The following is a 24,697-nucleotide window of genomic DNA, read 5'->3' as shown; positions in this document are numbered from 1 at the left end:
TTCCCTCACTAACACCCTTTAACAGTGCACCTCAAGTCTCCAAACCACTCTCCATCAGATGCACTTAATTTGTTTGATAGCGCCACTCATACCAGTGTAGGGTGTCACAGCACTTTACATCTTACACTCACATTACACAGAGACAATCAATCATACGTGTGTAACTCAGTGTTTAGGAAATGTTACATAAGATAGAGGACTACATGGTCTAAGAGTCACATGTCATTCCTACTGGTAAACAGAATAGTTTAAAAGTGCTTGGTCTGGAGACGCATAAACTCTGAATTTGAAAAGTACCACCATGGCTGAGGGTTGTCTTTACTAATAAGAATTGATTTCTACCCAAATTAAGCCTTTTTGTGACATTAGGATAATGAAAAGACTGGCGAAAAAATCATAAGCTTTAATCTATTCCTTGCAGCTTGCATGCAGCTCTTTGATGACAGGTAATAGTTCACTGCTGTATATTAGGATTTTAACTTATACATTGAAAGTAACAAAAGGATCTCTCTGGCAAAAGCAGTAACCCACTGACCTATTTACATTATATGCACTTTGTGACCTGCATAGTACACGCTGTTTGCAGCAGGCGCAATAACCTTCTGTGCTACCTTACGATGAGTCAAAATGTTCACTTGGCAAAACTCCGATCTCTCTCCAAGAAGAACATTAGTCACCGGATTTATCTTGTTGCTTCGAAATTGCAGGAGGCAAAGAACGCGGCTGCAGGTGCTTTTAAAACCATAATATACTTGGAAACAGGGCACCCTCACCTGAAGTTAACAATACTTTTCAGGGTTACTTCTGTGTTTCTGCCAATTCCATCAGGGAGGCTACCTCTGTGTATGTCAGGCCTGTGAAGCTCCACTAACGTAAGCTATTGTGTTGAAACTAAATACTGCAGCAAATAAAAGTTTCTTGAAATATATGTTCTATGTTATAATCATTCCTTTTGGTTTTATTCACAGGTCTTTTGTCTCATACACAATGAGCGTGGTTGCTGTTAACTTTATTGGGCCTCTGTCGGTTATGTTTTACTGTTATTACAAAGTTTCAAAGGCAATGAAGCAGTACACTCATAGCAGCAGCAGCCTTCAGAGCATCAACATGGATTGGTCAGACCAGTTAGATGTCACAAAGGTAGTATGACGTATGCTAATTAATATGTTCCACTATATATTTTTAAAAACTGGAACTTTTATTCTGTTGCCAGTAGAGTATGCATCTGTTGTCCAGGTACAAATGCTGCGGCGGCCGCTCCATTAGGGCGGATTAGCGCTACCCCCTTGCCACCACCAGTAAATTAAAAGATAATAAAACGGGTTTTAAACTCGTTTTATTATCATTTTATTTTAATCCCCTGGACCCGCCCCCAGGACTCTGAACAGTTTTGTGGGCGGGTCCAAGGGATGACCCCGCTGGTGGGGGAGTGGTGGACACTCCCTTCATTTCGCATGTGGTTTTGGCTGGCCGTCTCAGGCCGGCAAAAGCCCTCATGCGCAATGAAGCTCTCTCCAGCCCCAGCTGCACTGCTGGGGCTGGAGAGAGCAGGCACAGGCTCCCAGTCTGTCTGGGAGCGCAAGTTGCCTACGCTCAGGCCAATCCTCAAGCTGTTCTCATGCAAGAGCAGGCTCAGGATTGGCCGCAGGGCAAGCTGGATACCTGCGCCCCAGAGCCAGAAGCAAGAAAGCCCTCTGCGTGGGAGGCAGTGGCGGCAACATTAAGGTAAGTCTTTGTTTATTTATTTATTTATTTGTACTCAAAGTCTCCCCACCTCCCGCTTCCCTCCTCCACTTCAGCATGCTTCTCCACTTTGGCAGAGGACGGGCTGCAACTGTACAATTGCTAGAGGAACATCCTTATTTTTTGCTAATTTCTCTCTAATAAAGACGATTGAACTGCAACACTTAACCATACACCTTTTCTGAAATATTGATCTTGGGGAAATTTCATAAAATATTAATTCCTTACATTTGTCCTGTTTCGTGGACCTTTTAATATAAGTGATGGTTGGTAAATATTCTAATAAACCAAATTCACAAAATGTCAATAGATTTATAAAAAGAAATACAGAAAAATTTCAGCTGCTGTACAGACATTTTCAACATACACCTTTTCCTTGTTAATATACCGATCATGTTGATCCCTTTTACGCCTGGTGAGAAAGGGCTGTTTCATTCTCATGAGGTAATTTAGCTTTTAATCCTGAATCATTCTGTATAATAAAATAACTGTTAAAATCATATTCTATAATAGAAAAACAATGTAAGTAGATCCAATTTTATTGAAAACTGCATCAGTCCCCTCATAAGACATGTTAACTTCCACTTAAACTGACCTGCTCAAGAATCCTCCAATCAGTTTTGGAAAACCAGAACTCAGAGCTGAACTGGAATCCTTAAATGCTCCTCTCCTCTACACAGACAGTGCCCTGCCTCCTAGACAACTGACATTTTGTACAGTAGACTGTAATCGCCTTGAGAGTTACACTAACAAAGTTGCACTAATAAAGTGAATAATGCCCCACACAGACAGCACACATGACTTAAAATTCCAAACCTCAGCTAGAATTTTGGGGACTCCCGCACAGAAATTGGTCATTCTGGGACACTGGATAGGACCTCACCATTGTATGGTAGCAACTGACACTCAGAACCACAAGGAACAGCCTATAAGTATTTTTCAACGCAGAGTAAGGATCGCATAACACCTGTCAACATGGTTAGATGTTAAACCATTGCCAGGATCCTTATCTTGTGGACTACAACATCTAGTAGAACCAGCATAATACGTTAGTCTTTCCAGCTACACATAGCTATTGTATGAATACAATGCCTGCTAACTCCAAAAGGTCCACCTGAAGTGAACTTACGACCAGCAACATCAGCTAACACATGCTAGGCAGAAGGCTGTAAGAACCTTATCACCTCTGAGACTTGTCAATCAGAGATGGCCCACTCGATATATGTAAGATTGGAAAGTCACAAAACTCACCCACCCTTTCGAAATGCTTCCATAAGGATAACCCACACCCTCCAAACTCCATAAACTCACCAGCTGTGCTTGGGGAATTCATTTCCCCCAGCAAAAACTCTTCTTACGTGCATCACAACTGCAGACTGCAGTCTGTATAAAGCACTAAGAGGCAGTGGCGGCTCCTCCACTAAGGGGGAGGAGTGTCGCCCCACTGCTGCAAAGCAGTGAAAGAAAGAACAAATACAATGATAATAAATCAAGGTTATTGTCATTGTATTTGTTCCTGCTATGCAGCTTTTTGTGGCGGGGGTGGGGGGCCTGCTCTCCTCTCAGAGCAGGGGAAGAGTGGTTTGTCCACTCCAAGTGTGCAGTGACCGTTTGGCCGGCCCTCTGGGGCCGCCCAAAACAGTCACATGCACTTTTCATGTTCTCCATGCAGGATGCATTACAGCCTGCGTGGAGAATATGCCCAGGCCCCCATTCCCTGGCTGTATGCTGATCCATGGCGCTCAGACCATTCACAACGTTGCATTGAATCATTGTGATTGGCTTAGGGGAGGGAGCTTGGCTGCTTCCTATTCCGGCCTCAGAGAGGAGAGACTGAGACAACATGTGGGAGAGCGATGACAATGTCTTGTAAATGCGAGACCTATTCAAAGAAAAGGCTACCATTGTCCTGGACTGTGCACGCATTGCGCACTCAATGTCGCAGGAAAGCATGTTGTGCCTGCAGTAGGAGAAACTCATTAAAGAAAATAGTGCTTACTGACTAAAAAAGATGTACTGTGTAACAAGGGAAGTAAAAGGGCCAGTCCTCATGGGAGTTTACAAATGAAGACAAGGCGGTACTGAGGAGGGACTAACGAGCCTATGAACGAATCAGAAGCCAGCATTTACGAAGGTCAATGACACAAGTCAATGAAAAAAATGGGCAGAGAGTGGGCGGAGCTTCTATTCCATATTCCAATACAGCATGCCCCAGAGCAGCGCATGCGCTGCCCAGGCTAAACATAAAAAGTGAAAAGTAGTTGCCTGAAAGTGAACAGGAGACGGATATAAGTCCACCAGTCAAAAGTTTGGTAAAGATGCTATGCTCCAGGCGAGGGACTAACACAAGAAGGCGAAGGAAAGCAATTGAATAAGAAGCAAGCAAATGAGTGACAATAAAGCCAACCAATGGTAAGCACTGGGTGGGCTGTAAGCCATTGTAAGTTCACAATAGGCCTTTCACAACCAGGCAGCTTGAACTGTCTGGTATGCGAGACCTAAAAACTATTTCCTATAGAAAAGAGACACTTCTCAATACCTTGGCAGACTTCTTTGTGCTCTTCATGACGCTGGTAAAATTTAGTTTCAAAATAAATATAAAATAAACACACTCATCAAAAATGTATAAACTACTACTCTTGCATTTTTCTGGGTTCGTTTTGTAAAGTCTTGACTGCTGAAGTATACTTGTGCATTTATCACAGCAAATGTGTATGCCCACATACAATGAGGCATGCATGCAGGACACCTATATGCATGCTGCGGACCCAGGATGCTGTGGAAGTGAGCTGTTTAGTTATGGTAGTTAAACGTATGTCCATTGTACTAGGTTAGATAAATGCCAACATGTGGTCTCTTACTTCTCCGACCTAGTAAGTAAAATGCCATAGTGTAGAAATTAGTGTATATTAATAAGAATAACTTGTAATATAATCTTAGCTAATGTTGCCTTGCTGGTTCATGGCAATATAAAAAAGAGAGACTCCAACTTATGAAATTGCACTGATACTGCTCAATTGTGCGCCAGTGTAGCACAATTTGTACTAACATTTACATCAATTGATGAGCACAAATATCCTTAGTTCTGCCCTGAAGGCAGATTTAGCAGTCTAGCAGACTTTTGTAATGAATAAAATGAATACAGAAAATAATACATAGAGTGGCTTTGGGTCAATCCCCTTCAGCTATTGCTCACAGGGCAAGCTTTAGCACTGGTGGCGCCCAGTGCGACAATGTTTTTGGGCGCCCCCAATGACGACATCCGCCATGGTTCCCTCCCTACCACCCTTTAACAGTCTCCATAACCACTCTCTCTCAGATGCATTTAATTCATTTTATAATGTCACTCATAAAAGTGAAGGGTGTCAGATCACTTTACATAACACACACATTACACAGAGAAAATCAATCGTAGGTGTGTAAATCAGTGTATATGAAATGTTACATAACTCAGAGGACAACAAGGGGTCGATTCGCACGTCATCCATACAGGTAGACAGTATAGTTGAAGAGTACTTGGTCTGGAGAAACACAAACGCTGAATTTAAAATCTAACACAATGGATTGGGGCTCTCTTTATTAACAAGAACTGCTTTGTATCCAAAGTAAACCTTTTTGCAACATTTGAATAATAAAAGTCTGGTGGAAAACATCCATGCGTTCTAATCTATACCTTGAAGTATGCACGCACTTCTGTGATGACAATTAAAAGCTCACTGTGAACTACAACTAACAAAAGGAAGTCTCTGACAAAAGCAGTAACCCACTGACCTGTTTACATTATATTCACTTTGTGATCTGCATGGTACTTGTTCTTTGCAGCAGGCATATTAACCCTCTGTGCTACCTTACCATGAATCAAAACTTCCACGAGTCAAAACTTCTACGAGACAAAACTCTGGGTGTTTACTTGACATTTTAATTGTTGCCTGAAAATTGCTGGAGGCCAGGAACATGGCAGCAGGTGCTTTTAAGCACAATATAAACTAGCAAACAGGCGCCCCGTGTGAAGTTAGCACCCGGTGCGGTGGCACCAGTCGTACCACCCTAGAGCCGGCCCTGATTGCTTATTTGAAGTTTTAATCTCAGTTTGGTTCAGCACACAGGAGAATATACATACAGTGAGCAATAGGACCAACTATTTCTGACATTGGTTTGATTATCAATGTCATTCACTGTTTGGATCTGTCCACAGGCCAGTCATTCAGTATTGTAAGTGGCAGGCAATGGGAGTCACAGCATGTTCACTTGTTACTTGGGAGTTTGCCTTGGCAAGTAGTGAGCACCCACAGGCAAAGGATTCCATCTCCACCCACCATAGTGCACTACAATGCAGGCCTCCAGAGATGCTGGATGGAGTACAGGTGGTGGGCAGACAGCAGTGCAGACCCCTGAGCACTCAGTGGAGCATGCAGCAGCTTTTACGGCCCTTGGGGCGTAGTGGCTTCTGAGTCGATCTCCGACTCTGAATGCCACTGAGTTTCACATGCTTATATTCACATATTCTTTTACATTGGTATTTCTTTTGTGTTCATTTGTGGGCATCGTTGAGTTAGGTAAGAGCTGTGTCTCCACCCATGCTTGCCTGAGGAAAACTCTCTTGTGTAGTGCATCCTGTAAACAGTTCTTGTGAAACAGTCACCACTGAGGCACGAAAACTATTGAATTTCAATATATGCACTGTTGTGTTTTCTGTTGAGTAAGTCTTGAGTAGGGTCCAACATGGAACTGAATTTGACATAATACAAAAGTAATGTTTTACATAGTAGAGGCTCATAACATACGCCTGTAGTCGAAAATGATGTAGCTGCTATAAAATGATACAGTAAAATTGCATAAAATATGACAATAGTTACAATATACCTTTAGTAAGTGACAAAAATGAGAGATGCTATTAAAAGAAGTTTAATAAACAGAGCATTCAAATAATAAATAATGAAGTATTTCAATATTTGGAACATAATGATTGAGTAATAGTTTTAAAAGTCATAAAAACTTTCATTTGTCTAAATATTGGCAATGATATGTGTAGGACAGTAGGAGCTGCTTTTATGGTTACTCCCACTTTTTGCCTTGTGCTATGCTGTTCCCGACTAGTCTGACTGTGATTCTGCTAATCAGGACCCCAGTCTCTGTGCTTTCTCCCCTAAATTGGTATGGTAATTACTTGGGTACATCCCAGATTGGACACTGGTGTACCCTTGTCAGTCCATAGTATATGGTACTGAAGTACCCAGGGCATAGGTTCGCCAAGGGTCCCCCATGGACTGAAACATGTGTTATGCCAACCATGGAGGACCACTCAAACTGTAACTACAGTCCTGCCATTGCAGCCTGTGTAAGCTGGTGCTAACACCACTTCTGAAAGATATAGGTTTCCCTATATCTAATGTTATTGCACTTAAAACCTATAAGTCACCCCTAGAGCAGGCCTTTCAATCCTGAAGGCAGGGTGCTCGGATCTAAGTGTGAGGGACACCTACAACTTTCGGAGTCCATTCTCCTGGGTTGTAAGTGCATCAGCCATTACGATACATAGAGTGGCCTTGCGTCATTATGTGATGACCATCTCTAAACTGTAACAAACTGTAGTGTCAAGGAAGGTTCACAGACACAGGGAGCTTGAGTATAGCTTTATTCAGCTCAAGAGCAGCACAGCGACAGGAACAAAGTGCAGCGTCCAACTGACCAACTGTCAGCATTCCGCTCCCAGCTTCAGAACTCCCAACACTCAGGGTTCCAACTACCAGTGCCAGAGAGGCACAAACACAGAATACTACATTATCCTCATTTCTGCAACAAAAGGAAAAGAAGAAAAGAATAAAGAAAAATACAGAGAAGACTGAGAAGCAAGGGAGAAACAAAAGAAAGAAAACAAGACAAAACACAAAATGAGGTAAACGCTAAACATAGCATGGCAAGGAAGAAAAGTTGAACTATCTGAACCTGGCAGGAATCCTGGGTACTCTCAAACTCCTGCGAAGTGTGGGCGACAAATTATCTTTACAATTGTTGCCAGAGTTGGTGGTTTCAGAGGAGGCATTTTTAACTTTGACAACCTTACAGACATTCCACCAATGGTTGTTGTTAACTCGCACAGCATTGCCACACACCTTGTTGACAACAACCGGTTCAGAGAATTTACTCCTGCCTTTGGTGACATAAACAGGATTCTTAATGCGAACAACATCACCAGCACAGAAGCTATGAGACACCACCTTTTTCCTCTCATCAAATTGACTTTTCTGCCTAGTCTGTGCTCGGATAACATTTTACCTTACAAAACCATCAATGCCATCTATGACATTCATCTTGACCCACTTGGACATCCAACCTGGACAAATCTTAGTCGACGGTTTCCTCCCTCTTAAAAGTTCGAATGGGGAGAAACCAGTGGAAGAATGTGCGGTGGTGCGGTAGAACCATAACATGGAGCGAACAGCATTCTCGAGCACACATTTACTGGCAATGGCCCACTGCACACAGTTATTCAACACACGGTTCATCCTCTCGACAAGACCATTGGCCTGGGGATGGTATAAAGAACTCTTCTTGTGAGAAACGCCACATTGTCTGAGAAAACACTCGAAATCAGAACTAACAAATTGTACTCCATTGTCGGTCATGACAGATGAAGGAAAACCCTCTCTGAGAAAAATATCTTTCAGGAAAAGAATTACATTCGCCGAGGAAGGCTCATTGATGAACCGAACCTCAGGCCATTTAGAATAATAATCAATGGCCACGATTGCGAATCGTGAGGAGGGGGGTAAGAGGTTAAAAGGACCGACTAGGTCAACTCCAATTTTTTCCCAAGCTCTTTCTGGAAGTTGAATCGGTTCCATGGGGTGCGTCCTCACTTTAAGACTTTTGTCGGAATGATTGCATATAACACAACCATCAATCATTGAATCCACACACGCATCCATTTGTGGCCACCAAAATACATCACGCAACCTGCGTTTGGTGAAAGTTTTCCCTAAGTGACCCTCATGCGCACCATCCATAAGCCGTTCCCTCAAACTCTCCGGAGGAATCAGCCTACCACATCACAAAAGGATTCCATCCTCTACAGTGAGCTCATCGGCAACCTTAACATACGTCTGAAACGGTCCAGAGACATACTTCTCCCTCGGCCAACCGGACTTCAAATATTTAATGACACGAGTAAGAACAACATCCTTTGCCAATTCTCCTCTCCATTCAGTTTCATTCACAGCACACATGCCCTCTAAGTCTAGCGCCGCTACAAAACAATCCTCCTGATCGTCTTCCCTCTCAACCTCAGAGTCGTTACCAGAGATGGGAAAACGTGAGAAGTAGTCTGCCCTGACATTTTTTGCTCCTGGCAAATAGGCAATGTCAAAATTATACTGAAGTAGCTTTGTCGACAATCTGGCAATCCTAGGGGTGTGCTCCTTAATCTTTTCACCAGACAAAATTGAGACCAAAGGACTATGATCCGTGCGTATGGTGAAATGACTTCCCCAGAGAAAAGAATTGAACTTCCTGACTGCCCACCAGCAGGCCAACAACTCTTTCTCGATGACCGAGAAATTGATTTCTGCACCACGCAAAACTCTTTTTTTTTTTTTATTTAATTTTTGAAAACCTTTATTTGTGCATTCAGAGAAGTACAAATAGTGGCCCACAACCTTCAGGCCGGCCACAAATACTGTTGAGCACACATACATACAAGACGGTGAAACGACAGTATAACAATATAATCAGGAAGTAATAAGCAGGTACATGATAGGGACCTTACTGTCGCGTCTCAGGAGTTGTGAAGGTTAATTTTAAAGTTTTCATTGCAAGCAATAATGTCCAACTATTCCATTTTAATAAAAGATGAAAAACATAAGCAAAAAGAAAGAGCAGGGTCTATGAAGACGTGAAGTAGTGATATCAACAAAGGCATATACAGCCCCGCAACTCAGGAGATATATCCCACTAGGCAGAATGGCGGTCAGGATATATATTACCAGGATATTAGCCCCAAGGCCCTAACAGCAGCCGCCGCCACCCACCCAACAGTAACGGCTACACGGACCCAAGAGAGAAGAAAGAAGAAATAAATTGGAAGGAAAAAACAAGGCACCATAGGAACAGAAAGAAACAAAATACCCATCCCGCAACCCCCACCCTACACGCATGCGAAGGCTACGGCCTACCCCCCCCAGCAGCGCGTCTGTCGCCCCATAAACCCGAAATATAGTAGAATAGTAAGAGAAAGAAAAAGGAAAAAGATATAATGCCACCTTAATATAGGGAGCCAGAGAAGAAAATTCTAATCTAATCCTCCCAAAAAACCTAACCCCGGGGGAGGGCCGGAGTCTCCTTCCAAATCAGGTCTCCCGTTCTCACACAGCCATGTGCAACTCCCACACCGTGCATCAATAGGGTCAAAAGGATCACAGCCAAGAAAGGGTCTAATCAGCCATATCTAAAGGCACAGGTCAGCACAGAAGCCTCAACCCCACAACAAAAATAGAGAGCAGGACCTAAAAAGTATGAACTAAAGTGGGGAAAGAGGAGCACGTTCAATACAGACAGCATATCAAAATACAGTTCAGTCCGGGTCTCCACCATCCGTCCGAGCGAAACCATCGAGGAAACATCTTCAGCCCTGTCCTGAACGGCAAAGCCCCGCCAGGGCTGGCCATCGCTGCGAGCACTCCCCGGGTAGAACAATAGAGCAAAATGGCCGCTCTAGACCAGGAGGGAGCAAAGGAGGCGGAGAAGAGCGTCCCCGGTCACCACCAAGTCCGGCAGCAAGTCTGTTGAACACCCCCTCCAGTCCCAGACAACACACACACCACCACTGTAGGGAAACGGCACCGGAGGCGAGTAACTTAGGGGGGGTCAGGGACTGGAAGATCGATGAGCAGAGCCCTTGTGGGGACAGAGTCGCTGTTCTCAAAGTGGGGGGCAACACTGTATCGAGATCTACACCGAGAAGAAGATCATCAACATTGTTGCCAGGGACACTGCGCACCTCAGCCCTCTCATGCTGCAACTTTGTAACCATGCCAGAAAACGTTGGGGGCAGCAGGGGGTCAGACGGCCCCGGTCGCGTTACACCAGAGGAAGCTCCCTCGATCTTCTCCATTAGTTCTTGGACGTTCCGCCGCCATGTTGTCCCCATGTCCACAAGGGCGTTCAGGATATCCCCATATGTCGGAGTGTTCCGAGATAGCAGCCGATCCGCTGCGAGCGGCGCTGCCCCGGGGTCCGCCTCCAGTCCGGACGCAGGCAGGGCAGCGCGCGACGGGAATGGTGGAGCAGCCTTCTCTTCGTCCCTAGGGACGAGCGCCATTGTTGCCCCTCAGAGAGTCTGCAAGAAGGAGAGGGGGGCGATCTCGCTACACAAAGAGCAAGCGTTTAGACCTCTAGTGAAAATGCAGCCCACATCAAGGGGTTCACCCAGATCGAGAATCGCCTCGCCGCGTTCATCAATGCGGGCGTGTAGCAGTCGGGAATCGCCCCAAGATGGTGATTGTCCAGGCGGTGGGTAGCGGAGCGGGGGGAAGCGCCGCGTGGAGGGCAATAATTGCATAAAGACACGCACCTCAGCAAAGGGGAGTCACTCTGCCCCGGGAGAGATATGCGGTGGCCATGTCAGAAGTCGCCATGCTCCCGTGGTCAACGGCTCCTCCCCCGCTCCTCTGCCGGCTAGGTCCTGCGTTGTCCTGCGGTGACGATCGGCACAGCTACCCGGGCAGCTCCGGGGGTCGGCGAACTCAGCGAGTTCCGCTCCAAATCAGACGGCGGAGGCCCCAAAGGAGAGCAGTCAGCATCTGGGCATTCTTTCCATCGATTCAACACGGTGTGAGACAGGATTAAGGACAGGATAGTGCTACAAAGCAGACGGCTTGCGGAGCCGGGAGCTCACACGTCCGTCCCGTCTGCCATCTTGGCTCCTCCCCCCCACGCAAAACTCTTGACGCATACGCTATGGTGTTGTCAACCTGACCATTCTTCTGGGTGAGCACAGCCCCTAGACCAAACCCGCTTGCATCAACAGTCACCACACATTCCTTATTGGGGTCAAAAGCTCTAAGAACACTGTCACTCACAAGCTGGGACTTGATCCAATGAAAAATTTCATCACAGTTCTCATTCCACACAAAAGGTACATTTTTCTTGAGCATGTTGGTTAAAGGTTGAATTCTAGACGCGTAGTCTTTGATGAATCTAGAGTAAAACTCACTCAAACCTATAAAGGATTTTAAACCAGATTTATCCAGGGGAGGAGAGGCATCAACAATTGCCTTTACTAAACCTGGATGTGGTTCAACCCCATTGTATGAGACTACATGACCAAGGAATTCCATTTTCTCTTTGAGGAAAACGCATTTCTCTCTCTTAAGGACAACGCCTTTACTCTGCATAATGCCTAACACTTGATTTAAAGAAACATCATGTTCCCCTTTGCTTTGCCCAAAAATTAAGACATCGTCTTGGAAAACGATTACTCCTGGAGTGTCCTTGAACATTTGACTCATTAACCTCTGAAAAACAGCTGCCGCAGAGGCAAGACCAAAAGGCATCCTACAGTATTGGAAGCTGCCAAAAGGCGAAACGAAAGCAGTTAAATGCCTAGAGGACTCGCTCAACACCACCTGGTGATATGCAGATGCTAGATCCAACTTGGTGAACCATCTAGCACCCCTGGTAAGAGACAGTAAATCGGTGATCTTAGGTAAAGGGTGCGAGTCAACCCAGATGTTTCTGTTAAGGCTGCGTAAGTCGACACAGACATGCAAATCTCCATTCCTTTTCCTAGCAACAACAAGGGGAGACAACCACAACGATGACTCGATAGGTTCGATAATTCCCTTTTTGCACAAATCCATAAGTTCCTTTTCAAGACTCTCTCTGACACTAAAAGGGACACCCCTGACTTTATGCTTAACAGGAATGGCTCCCTCCTTAACTCTGATTTCGTGTTTGAAATCTTTAATAGTTCCTAGCTCCTTACTGAAAACAGAAGGAAACTTAATAGCCAAACCCACAACATAGTCATCAGTTTCTACAACTGCTAAACTCCCTAAAATATAATCATCCTCTTCCATCCCAACCTGTTCTTTGGCACCTGGTCTTAAGATCAACCGAAACAATCCGCCATGGAACCAACCCAAAATGTTGAGACCCTTGATAGCCACATAAATTTTCCCAAAAATCTTCCTCCCCCTGAACTGAATAACATCCTCAAAATACCCATCCAATGCTATTCTGCGCCCCTCAAAGGATACAGGAGCTCTGTCGGGAGGTTCTAGTTTTCTTCCTGGCCAAGTCACATTAAATAGCTCTTGGGTGATCATAGTGACCCTAGCACCTGAATCCATTAATAAAGAAATTATTTTATCACCTACACCAAAATTTTCATAAGGGTCAACACAATCCGAAGGATCTCCAACAATGACACCATCATCACGCACAACTATGACCATGTCTTTGTCGACTTTGGTAGGCACATCAATGGGATTCTCCCCCTCACGAACCACAACAACCATATCCCTAAGGTCATCTTGGATGGTATTAATGGGATCTTTCCCCCTGCTGGTGTTTTCATGGCATTCTGCAACACTTCCTACCCCAGTAGCGTTAACTTGACTCTGAGACCTATTGACGAAACTCAAATTTCCCTGCCTGGGATTTTGGCAAATTTTTGCAAAATGACCATACTTCCCACAAGTGCGACAAGTAGCATTCCTAGCCGGACAGAACTTATTATCCTTATTATGGGAAAGATTCCCACATCTATAACAAATGTCACGCCTAGGAAACAAATTTCTTTCGTTGCGTTGTGGATTGGGAGGAAAGTTCTTCTCAAAAGGTTGTTGCCCAGGACTAGTTCTGGTTTCTCTGTTCTCCTTGGACCTCACAATGGAGACTGCCTCTTCGTTCTTTCCTTCAAGTTCTTTAACCTCTTTCTTCGATAATTCAATGCTTTTGGCTGTGCGGATCATTTCTTCCAGAGTAGGATTCCCTAACGTAAGCAATTTCTGTTGGATCGACTTGTCAGTGCACTTGCAGATGTACTGATCCCTAATCAATTGTTCTCTGAATCCTTCAAACTCGCACTCTGCACTCAATTGTCTCAGAATGGAAACATAGGTTTCCACATCTTCGCCTGGGAGTTGGCCCCTTTTGAAAAACTTATGTCTGATCACAACGAGACTTGGTTTTACGTCAAACCTCAATTCCAATTTCATCCTTGTCTCTACATACTCATCGATATCATCTTCGTTGTTTCTCGCAATAGGAGGTAAGTGTTTAAAGATTTCCCTCCCTTCGAAACCCAAAGAATGCAACAGAAGACACTTCTTCCTTTCTGCGCGATATCTAGAAGCGCCTATGGCACCTAGATAGGTCTCGAAAGCGTCAAACCACTTCCTCCAAATTATCGGTGGATTCCCTGGTGTCTCCAGGAAAGGAGGTGGAGGCGAAACTGACTGCATGGCGAGAAAAGAAAAATGAGTGAAAAGGAAAAAAAAAGAAAAAAAAAGTTTTGTGATGTCGCTGTGCCAATTGGAAGAACAATGTTAACTATGAACGTTCTGAGAACCAGATTGCTGGTGCTGGCTAGTAACGTAGCAAAACTGAATGCAGCATTAAATACTCGTTTTTCTGGATGAAACACTGGTTGCTGGCTAGTAATGAAGCAAAGCTGAATGCAGCATTAAATGCTCGTTTTTCATTATTTATTTTCCTTGGATTGTCCCCGCTGTTCGAGTAACAGCAAAGCGTTATGGAGGAGAGCGTTTTTTATTTGATCCTTGCCCCACAGCATGTAGCGCACAACAGTATATGTAGGTTTGCCAACCACGTATAATTGGTGTAGTCAAAATGGCCGCAGCGTGCATGGTCCCGCGTTGCCAACCACAGACGTCATAGACGAAATGAAGACTCTGCTCAAAATGGCCGACAGGACGTGAGCAACGTGGCTAACGCTGCCAACCACACGCTCCACTCAGCGCCAACCACGACCGTTGCACAGCAGATCTCCGCCCTTCAGATAGACGCGCAGATCGAGGAAAACAAAACGGAACACTTATCTGGCAGTGTCCGTCGTGGTGAGGTCCGCTCTGGACAGATTCCTCTCGTGGGGTTCAGCTCCTCGCCCAAACTGCGATTCCTCCTCCACGCCGGCGCTGAGAAACTCCGACCTTCACACTCGAGACAGCAATATTTACGAGGTGAGACTGCAGGTCCGTATCATGCTCTTGAGCATCGTCGCCATCATTTCTGTAGTGTCAAGGAAGGTTCACAGACACAGGGAGCTTGAGTATAGCTTTATTCAGCTCAAGAGCAGCACAGCGACAGGAACAAAGTGCAGCGTCCAACTGACCAACTGTCAGCATTTCGCTCCCAGCTTCAGAACTCCCAACACTCAGGGTTCCAACTACCAGTGCCAGAGAGGCACAAACACAGAATACTACACAAACCCTGTCATGTTTGGTATCAAACATGTTGGAATCATACCCTCAGGGCTCCCAGTACCAGTCTTCTGGGCCCGGACAGCACTTCATAGGTGCTGCAGACCAGAGAAACGATTCTGCCCTCCTGCTACTGAGCCAAGCTCGAGCAGGGATAGTCAGAACAATAGGTATCCTGTCACAGGGAGGTGTGAGCGCCTCCCAGATAGGGTTACTGTTTTGGGGCTGGGTGGGAGTGCTTGCCAGCATCACTTAGTCTGCTTGAGGGGCAGATTTGGTCTTCTCCTTGCATAGGTCAATTCAAACCAGCTCAGGGAGCTGTTGGCTCCCACTCTGGTGCAAACATGGGAGTGTCTTCCTCACTGCTCACCCCCTCCCATGAGAGGAACCATGAATCGTCTCAACCCTTTCCTTAGGGCACGTAAGGGCTTACCTGAGAGTGGGTCCCTAGATTCGTCATGGGACAAGATTCATTTCAAAACACCACTTCTTCTTTGGCCGTCTGGGCACTCTGGACAGAGCTGGACTTTGCTCTGGGCTTCAAGGCTGCAACTAGGAAGACTCCTGCTGTGGGCCCTCCTGAGGGTCTCCTTTGATTTTTGCAGGCTCCCCTGATTGCTCAGACCTGCCCTGACTCCGCTGCTTGTGGTGAGTCACCTGGATCTTGCTGGTCCCGACACTGCACCGTCTTCGATTTCCACATTCTTTGCAGTTGCCAAGGCTTGTTCGAGCTACCGAGGGACACCGACCCCTCAACTCTCGATATCCAACATGGGACAGCTCATGAACAGCTCCTGGTCTTCAACAGTGTCACCTGGTCCACACAGTTGCAGCTCCAAGGTCATTGTCTCCTCTCCTGCTGCACTCAACACTGGTGGACATTCGTCTTCTGTGCGTCCTGGTCATTCTAGGGTGGCATAGACTCTGTCCCCTCTGCTTTCAGGTTCTTCTCGACTTAAATCCACCTTTGGGTTCCACCGGACACTTTCAACTTCTCCAGCAGCGGCATCATCCTGAAGACATTCATTGAGTTTGACGGCTGTTTTCGACGCCACTTCACACCTATGCACCCGACTTACAAGGGGTTTTTTCAGGGTCCACTGGGAAGGTTCCTTCTTCTTTAAAATTGCAACCGTGGCTTACCCATTGAGTTGTATTGAGCCCGCGGTTGTGTTCCCACTCTGCACACAGCCTCAGTGTGGTTCCTTGGGTGGGTCCTTGGGTCCTCTGCACTTCTACGTCTTCTGGGTATAGTCATGACTCGAGAAGTGGTTTGCATACCACTATTCTAGTATATGGTTTGGTCTCCCCCTGGTGACCACTGTGTATTTGTGCTACTAACCTGTTTTTATTGAAAAGTATTATGTAATTTGTGTATATCTCAGGCTACGAGATATCTGTATGTGTAAGTGAGTGTCTTATAATAAATACGTATTTTTCTAAATACACTGTGTATTTCTTTTTCTCTTACACCGTACTTATAAGATTATTTTTTGGTAAAACAAGCTGCTTGTAGGACTTGGCCTTTTTGGCTAAAATTCCTCAAACTTTTTGCTTTCCCCCTAAACCGTTTTCCTGACAGAGTTGCTCATTTAAATGCTTTGGGTTCTTTGCCACTGCTGATCATTGTCAAAGTACAAGTGTTCCCTGTGTAAAGTGTAATGGTAATTGGTTGGCCATAATTGGTATGTTTGTCTTTCTAGTAAAGTCCCTAGTGATGTGCACTGTGTGTGCCAGGGCTAGTAATCCAAAGGTGCGCGGAGAAGATAACTCAGGCCTGCAGTCTAGGGCCTGCGCGCAGTTTACTAAGTTAGCATGTTGTCCTGACAAGTGCAATCTCCTGTCAGGCCTTACTTTCCCTTTTGCGTACACAGTGGGCACCCCTGTAATAGGTCTCGGGTAGCACGTGGGCAGGGTGCAGTGTAAGTAAAAGGCAGGACATATACTGAGGTATGGGTTATGTCCTGAAAGTGAAAAACACTCTGCTTAGTTTTTCACTGGTTAAAGGCCATCCTGCCCATAGGACAAAATGGGGGAGGCTGGGTATTGTGTTTGTTAGCCTAGTATCCCACAGGTTTAAAATGGAGAGGTGAAGTTTAGTATGTATGAACTCACAGTTTCATAACACATCTTTCTATGAAAGAGGTTTTGTCACTGTGTGTTCAGAAACCACACTTTTAGAAAGTGGCTGAGTTTTGTGCTTTAAGCATTTCTGTGTGTCTCTGCTGAATGTGGATTGACTGTCTGGATCGGAGAGGTGAGAGGAGCTGGGAGAGGTCTTGACCCAGGGAGGGGTAGAGATGGCACTAGGCTGCCCTGCAACTGGAGAGTAGGGTGAGAATAAACCCGGGAGGTGAAAAGGCCTGGGCTGCTGCTATAAATCAATTGAACCATCTCCTGCTGAGTGATTAAGGATACAGACCCAAGTATCAAAGGGAGAAAGGTGACACTGGGAGGGAGACACCCAGAACTGATTTAGGCAGGGTTCAGGGTCCCCTGAGCACAACGAACTTCAAAGACATTAAGGGGTATAAGTATGAGAGCTGAGGCCCCTGAATGTTGGAATATAAATGGATTGAGACTGAAAAGGCTTGGATCCATTTCGTGGTCAAGAGGAACCTCTGCTAAGGAAGGAACAACTGAAGAGACTGCTGGGAAGGACCAATCCTTGCTTCGTGATCTGGGGCTGGTCTGCAGTTTGCTGTTTTAACCAAGGAAGAGGCTGTTGGGACTGTGCTGTGTGCGCTGGGTCCCCCTGCTTGAAGAAGGCTGTGCTTAGTACTGTCTCTTGTTCCCCTAAGGGCCCGAGGTGAGCTGGCTCCCTGTTTGGAAATACAGGAACATAAATGTTTCCGTAGAAGTTTTAAGTGACGCGGTGGGCATGTGTTGTGGCAGCTTGAGACCCTCGGAAGGTGTGCCCTGTGATCTTGGACACACGGAGAAGTGAGACTCGGACACGCTGGGTATGTGTCGTGGTGAACAGGAGGCGTTGGTGAAGGGCGCCTGGTCAATGTGTGCATCGAAGGTGAAGTGAGTCTTGTGCGCGCTGGGTGTGTGTTGTGGTGCACAGGAGGGATTGGTGAAGAGCGCCTGGTCAACGTGTGCATCGAAGGTGAAGTGAGCCTCGAACCCGCTGGGTGCATGTCGTGGTGCAACGATGGCATTGGTGATGATCGCCTGGTCAGCGTGTGCAACGGAGGTGAAGTGAGACTCAGACGTGCAGGGTGCGTGTAGTGGTGCACTGCAGGCTCTAGAGTGACTGGTCAGCGTGTGCATCGGAGGTGAAGGGAGTCTTGGACATGCAGGGTGTGTGTCGTGCTTCACAGGAGACGTTGATGAGGAGCGTCTGGTCAACGTGTGATTCGGAAGTGGAGAGAGTCTCGGACGAGCAGGGTGTGTGTCGGGGTGCACCGGAGGCGCTGGTGAAGAGCGCCTGTCATTGAGTGCACCGGAGGAGAAGGGAGGCTCAGACACAGTGAGCGTGTCGTGGTGTGGCCGAAGGCGTTGGTGAAAAGCGCCTGGATATTGGGGCACTGGAGTTGGAGTAAGTCTCAGTGAAGCAGTGTGAGTGCTTTGGTGCAATCTGGGACTGTGGAGGTGATCGGCTGATCATCTTGTGCACCGGAAGAAAGTGAGTCTCTGCAGCGCTGTGTGCGTGTCTTGGTGCCAACTGATACCGCAGGAAGGAGTGCCTGGTGAACGTGTACTCGGAGTCGACGTGAAGTCCCATCAGAGTTGTGCGTGTGGCTTTGTGCCATAGGAGACCCGGAGGGTGCTGTGGTGTACGTGCACCCGGAGTAACGTAATTTCAGTGGTGTAGGGTATGTGTGCCCTGTGGCCGCCTGAGACCTTACTAACAGTTGCGGCCTGGACCGGCAGCCCCGGAGGAGCTAAGCTGCCAGGCCGAGCCGCTGAGGCCCATTGAGAAAGTTCTGCACGGAAGGCCCAGTTCACTGAAGGAGGAGAGAAGAGTGGGATCGCGCCCCCAGGTAACGTGGATCACTACCTGAGTGGGGTGCTAGCTCAGAGGGACACTCTCTCGGCCTCTCAGTCCTTCTGGTGACGTGAGCCTTTGCTTCGGTTCAGATTGGGCCCGTACTGACCAAAGGAGTGGCAGTACTGGGGCCAGAGTGAGAAGCTGTACTTTATGTCATCGTTGATACGTGTGGGGGACAACTGTTATCGAAGAGGCTGATTGTCGTACTACACATTGCCAATATTGCTGCTAACAAACTGCCGGACTGTCTTATGACGCCTGACATTATTTCTGCATAACGAAGTACACGATTGTAGCGCTACGCATCGCATTAATTCTCCATTGTAAAGTACATGATTGTAGCGGCCCGCATTGCATTATTTCTTCATTGCAAAGTACATGATTGTAGTTACGCATTGCATTGTTCCTTAATTGCAAAGTACATGATTGTAGCGGTGCGCATTGCATTATGTCTTCATTGCAAAGTACGTGATTGGGGTGTGACGCATTGTATTATTCCTTCATTGCAGAGTACATGTTTGTAGCGGTACGCATTGCATTATGTCTCCCATAACAAGGTACCGGCGTGTATCCTTACTCATTGCATTATTTCTCCTTTGCCCAGCACAGGATTGTATCATTACGCAGTGTACTATTGTTTGTCCATTGCAACGTGTGTGATTCTAGCATTGCGACCAGCATAGCATTTTGAAAGTGATGGTTGGGACATGAACCTACCAGCAGCCGGAACGAATATTACCCTTTATTATATGTTGGCTTTTATATCGTGTGGTCTGATTGTATATCTTTTTATATAGAGTTTATACTTGTTTTATCAAGCTCGTGTGGAGTCCATTTGTGGTGGCACAAGTAGGTTGTAGTGAGTGTGGTTGCACATACCGTACACTCCTGCCTTGGAGATAGGCCTGGCTGCTCGTGCCAAGCTACTACGGCGGTGAGCAGGGCTATCTCAAGCGGTGTCCTTACTTGGTCTAACGTTGAGTGAGGAGTACCGGGTCTCGCATTTGATGACAGTTAAGCATGGGCGAATTTTGCGAATCTGGCGTTCGCGAATTTTGCGAATTTGCGAACTCACAATCCGCAAAATCCGTGAATTCTCACGAATTTGCTGATTTTTTTTTGTGTTCGCAAGGGTTTCTGCCAGTTCGCAAGGATTTGGTACTAGTTCGCAATTGCGAACTTACTTGTCGGCTCGCAACGGTCGCGACTATGTTGTTTCTACGTCTGGTTCATCATCACAGCCTCCCAGCACCCTCTGTTTCACCACTGCCACCCTCTCTTTGACCCATGCCACCCTCTGTTACATCAATGCCACCCTCTGGTTCATCATCACTGTAGATGATGGGGGGGGAAAAGCAAGCACACCTGCCCTGCTTCAACTGACATGAATTACTTTGGGGTTAGTTTATTAATGTGTCACTGTTTTAGAATTCCAGGTCTGGCACCTGCTTCCTTATCAGTAATTTGCTTTCTGTTGCAGTGCAATTTTTTTTCCAGGACCTTTGTGGCCTACTTCTAGCTATTCTATGAGCCTGCTGTGAGGGTCAGAGCAGGGTCATACAATTGTTGAAACTAGCAACTGAACTCTGGAGGGGCCCCAGTCAGGAAGCACTACAGTGAATTGTTACTAATGATGAGTTTGAACTCTTGCACCTGCCGATTGCTTTCAGTTTTGCAAAACTCGTTTTTCTGCAATTTCGCGGGATTCGCGGGGCGCGAACACGCGCGAGATCAGATTCGGAAGCCGCGAATTTGTGCGAATATGCGATTTCTTTTTTTGCGGCGTGTTAGTTCGCAAGGTTTTGTGCGTTTTCGCGAGCCGCTTGTAGCGCAAGGCGCGAAGGTACCCTCGCGGTCGTTCAAGGGCGCGGCCATCTTGTTTGCATGACGTATTTCCGTTTCCGGGCGCGAAGTGTAATCTCGCAAAGTGTGCGACTCGCAAGTACAATTTCGCGAGTGTTCGCGAGGAACATCTCGCGCGAACTTACCCGCGCGGTCGTGAACGGGCGCGGCCATCTTGTTTCTCATTCATTGCTATGGTTCTGGGCATGCTTCTTGTATCCTCTCTAAATCTGTGCCATCCTTTGCTTGTTTGAAGTTTATTTTGATCTATTTTACTTATTATCTACCCCTCTATTTTTCTAGCCCTATATTTTTGTGTTTACTGCTACTTTTTGTTAATTTTAAACTACTTTTTTAAACTCTTTTCCTCTCTTCCCTATTCTATTTTCTTTATTCCTTTCCGCCCAGACCATGGTGAAGGGAGCCGGGAAGCATCCCGAGAAGGGGAAGGGTCCCGCACCCCGTGCCCGGCTCCCGTGCGGGTGTTTGAGGGGGGAGACAGTCGCACCCCGGGAGATTTTCAGCCCGGAGGAGGTGGGCGCACTACTGCTCTATGTACAGCGCCACCTCCCCAGGACCATAATGGCAGGCGGCAAGATCGGAGGCGGGTACGGGATGCGGGATCACCGGAAGCGGTGGGATAAGGTGTGCCGGGCCATGTACCACCACTCTCGGGTCCGGCGCACCTACAGCCAGGCCACCCACCGCTGGACGGATGTCCTGACCCGTGAACGAGATCTGCTCGACCTGCTTGGCCTTGAGATCCCCGGGCTTGGTGAGTAGTAGTAGTAGCTATTTCTTTACTACTCTGTTTTCTCCTGCTGTGTTATTATATTGCATTTTTTTTTTTTACCAAGAGCAATATTTCTCCTCATTACATTGTAGGTATATTATATTTCAAAATCTTCTGTGCATTTCAGGTGCACTGCTCTCCTTCTTATTTGTTTCCGATTTTGTGTTCATTTCATTGGCCAGTGAAATTATGTATGAGTGTAGTTTAAAGAACTGCGTAATGCTACACACTAAGGTTCAGATGTTTAATTACCGGCGCATCCCTGCAAAGTAGCAGGGATGCGCCAGTAATTGTGCGCCACGCCACTATCACCCATGGTGCGCCGTATTTACAATGCGGCGCACCATGGGCCCAAAACGTCACCAAAGCGTTACGCATCTGTGCCGTAAGGGCGGCGCATTGCTGGGGTTGCGTCGTAATGATGGCGCAGCTCCATCAATGCTCTGGGGTGCCCTATCTCCCCAAAGCTGCATCAAGCCGTACGTCTGCTTCAAGCAGGCGCAGGGTTTGAGTCACGCATCATTGTCGTTAAAGTGAGTGATTGAAATCTTGTAGATTTCCCTCAGCCACTTTTAGGATGCGTTCCTGCCCAGGAACGTCCCCTGATGGCGCAGGGCTTTACAACGTGATGCATCTCCCATATGCGTCACGTTGTTAATATACGCCGCACCATTGTGCCTCTTTTGTGCTGCCGCTGCGTCACAAAAGGCAGGCAACAATGGAGCAAAAGAGCCGCAAGGGGCTTCTAAATCAGCCCCTACAGACTCAAGTCCAGTCCTTCCTTTGTACACATGGGGATAAGAAGAAATAGTGGTGGTGGATTGATAGTTTGAGTATTTTAATGACTGGTTAATGTAGTAGGAAACTTTAGTGTTGTCGCTGATGTGCAATCACGGTGGACTTTGGCTGTCACTTCGTGTGCTGCGGACTGCTGCCTGCCAATCCTAGGCAAACCTTTTAGTACTTTGTGTAGTGAGTTACATAAGAAGTTTACAATTCGACGGTCCCCTAATCAAGCAATACTAATAACGTAGTAGACCACATGAGATTGGTCAATAATATATCCCGTTGAATAGTTGTCTATTTGCTATTTCGCCAAAATATTTTGTTAGTTCTTTTGAAATGTTTGATTTGGTTGACAAATATCATCCATGTTTTCTGTTTTTCTTTCTTTCATGTTGTACATCAGCTTCCCCCAGGGGCAAGAGGAGGACACAGGAGGAGGAGGAGGGTGCTGTTGAGGATGCAGGCCAGGATCGGGCAGGCGAGGGCTTCTTTGCTGGCCCCAGTAAGTTTTAATTTTAATATAGAGTACTTATTTTCCCCAGCGTTTCTCATTCGATTTTTTCTAAATCGTCTTTGATATTCTTGTAGTAGACTGGATCTAAATTCTTATCCTGCCTCGACTATGACTCCGTGTGGTAATACTAGATTATTCTTATTAGTCTGTCTGTGTAGCTAACTAACAGCCTGATTCATGTACATGCCGTTTTGCGTGTCCCTAATAGCGAATCATAGCGAATCGCTATTGAGGACACGCAAAACGGCATTCATGTAGGAATTGCTACTTAAATAGCGATTCCTACATGTTCTTTATTTGCGAGTAGCAATTTGCTACTCGCAAATACTCCCCAATCATTCCTATGGGCCAAGAGGCCCATTGGAATGAATGGGGATTTGCGAGTAGCAATTTGCTACTCACAACTGAGATAGCGATTTTAAGGGTGCCAGGGGTGTCCAAAGGACGCCCTGTAGCACCCCTAAAATGCACTTTTGGACAGGTGTTGCGCACACACATGTCCAAAGGACATGTGTGTGTGCTACATGCAACTTTGAATGATGCTTTTAAAAGCATTTTTCTGAGTTTTTGCTATTTACCGACAGGTCTGACCTGTCGGTAAATAGCGGCCCCAAAAGTCCAAAATCGCAATTTTGTTGTGTATCATGAATAGCATTTGAGGAATCTCTATTAGAGATTCCTTAAATGCCATTCCACGCAAATATGCGAATTCTTACATAGCGATTTTTGCATTTGGTATCATGAATACCAAATGCAAAAATCGCACTCGCTAAGGGCCAGATTCTGAGAATCTGGCCCTTTGCGAGTGCAATTTACCTACATGAATCAGGCTGTAAGATTGCACATTTGGCAATTCCATTGGACTCCCATTCTAGTCAGCAATAGCTCTATGCACAGAGTGCAGTCCTCTGGGATTGTTCATAATGTCTTTTCAAGTCTTCTAAATGTTTATGCTTTGACAATTGCCAACAATAAAAAGGTGAATGACCAGGACCACCAAGAAAGAATAAGATACTACTTTACTTTTGGTTTGGATAGGAGGACAATCCATTCTACTACTGTTGCAGGGACAAATCTGCACAAACAGAACTATGGACACTAAATCATGCATTGCTTAGCTTATCAATTATAATAGGTGCTGTTAGACTTTCCACATACCTCAGTGATAACAGACTTTGTAGTTGAACCCCCAATCTCCTTAATGACTAGATAGTGTGGCAGAGTCATTTAGCTCCCAAAGTCAACGATGATTATGATTATTCCCCAATGATGTCAGAGGCACGGACTCATGCTTGCAAAAATTGCAAAACCTTTAGTTCATCCACTCTAGTCTGGAGGACCAAAAACCACAGAGTCTATTTAAGTTTAAAAGCTTTATTAAAAGTAAACACATTTATTAAAATCAAGTTTGTCATAAAAGTAAACGTTTAACTGAAAATGGAAAAGTGCTTAGTGCTGTTGATTAATTGGACACATTTCTTGTGGTCGAGCCGAGCTCCCACCTGGTTTGAACTTGATCCTGCTCGTGTTCTTAGAAGTCAAGCTTCTGTCTGTTAGGAGTAAAAGTGGTTTGTGTTAAA

At 46.0% G+C, this 24,697-nt stretch overlaps 1 protein-coding gene across 1 annotated transcript in view; it reads left to right on the top strand.

Moving 5' to 3' along the window:
• The window catches only part of RRH (retinal pigment epithelium-derived rhodopsin homolog), a 182,596-nt gene that overhangs the window by 107,587 nt on the left and 50,312 nt on the right, over positions 1-24,697 (top strand). Inside the window, exon 5 of the mRNA XM_086963136.1 lies at positions 969-1,140. Coding sequence (XP_086819262.1) covers positions 969-1,140 — 172 coding nt within the window. The remainder of the gene's footprint in view (positions 1-968; positions 1,141-24,697) is intronic.

The sequence above is a fragment of the Lissotriton vulgaris genome, chromosome 3_1, assembly GCF_964263255.1.
Source record: "Lissotriton vulgaris chromosome 3_1, aLisVul1.2, whole genome shotgun sequence".
Taxonomy (NCBI): domain Eukaryota; kingdom Metazoa; phylum Chordata; class Amphibia; order Caudata; family Salamandridae; genus Lissotriton; species Lissotriton vulgaris.
Note: the sequence above shows the minus strand (reverse complement) of the source record. Positions and strands in the feature narration are given on the sequence as shown.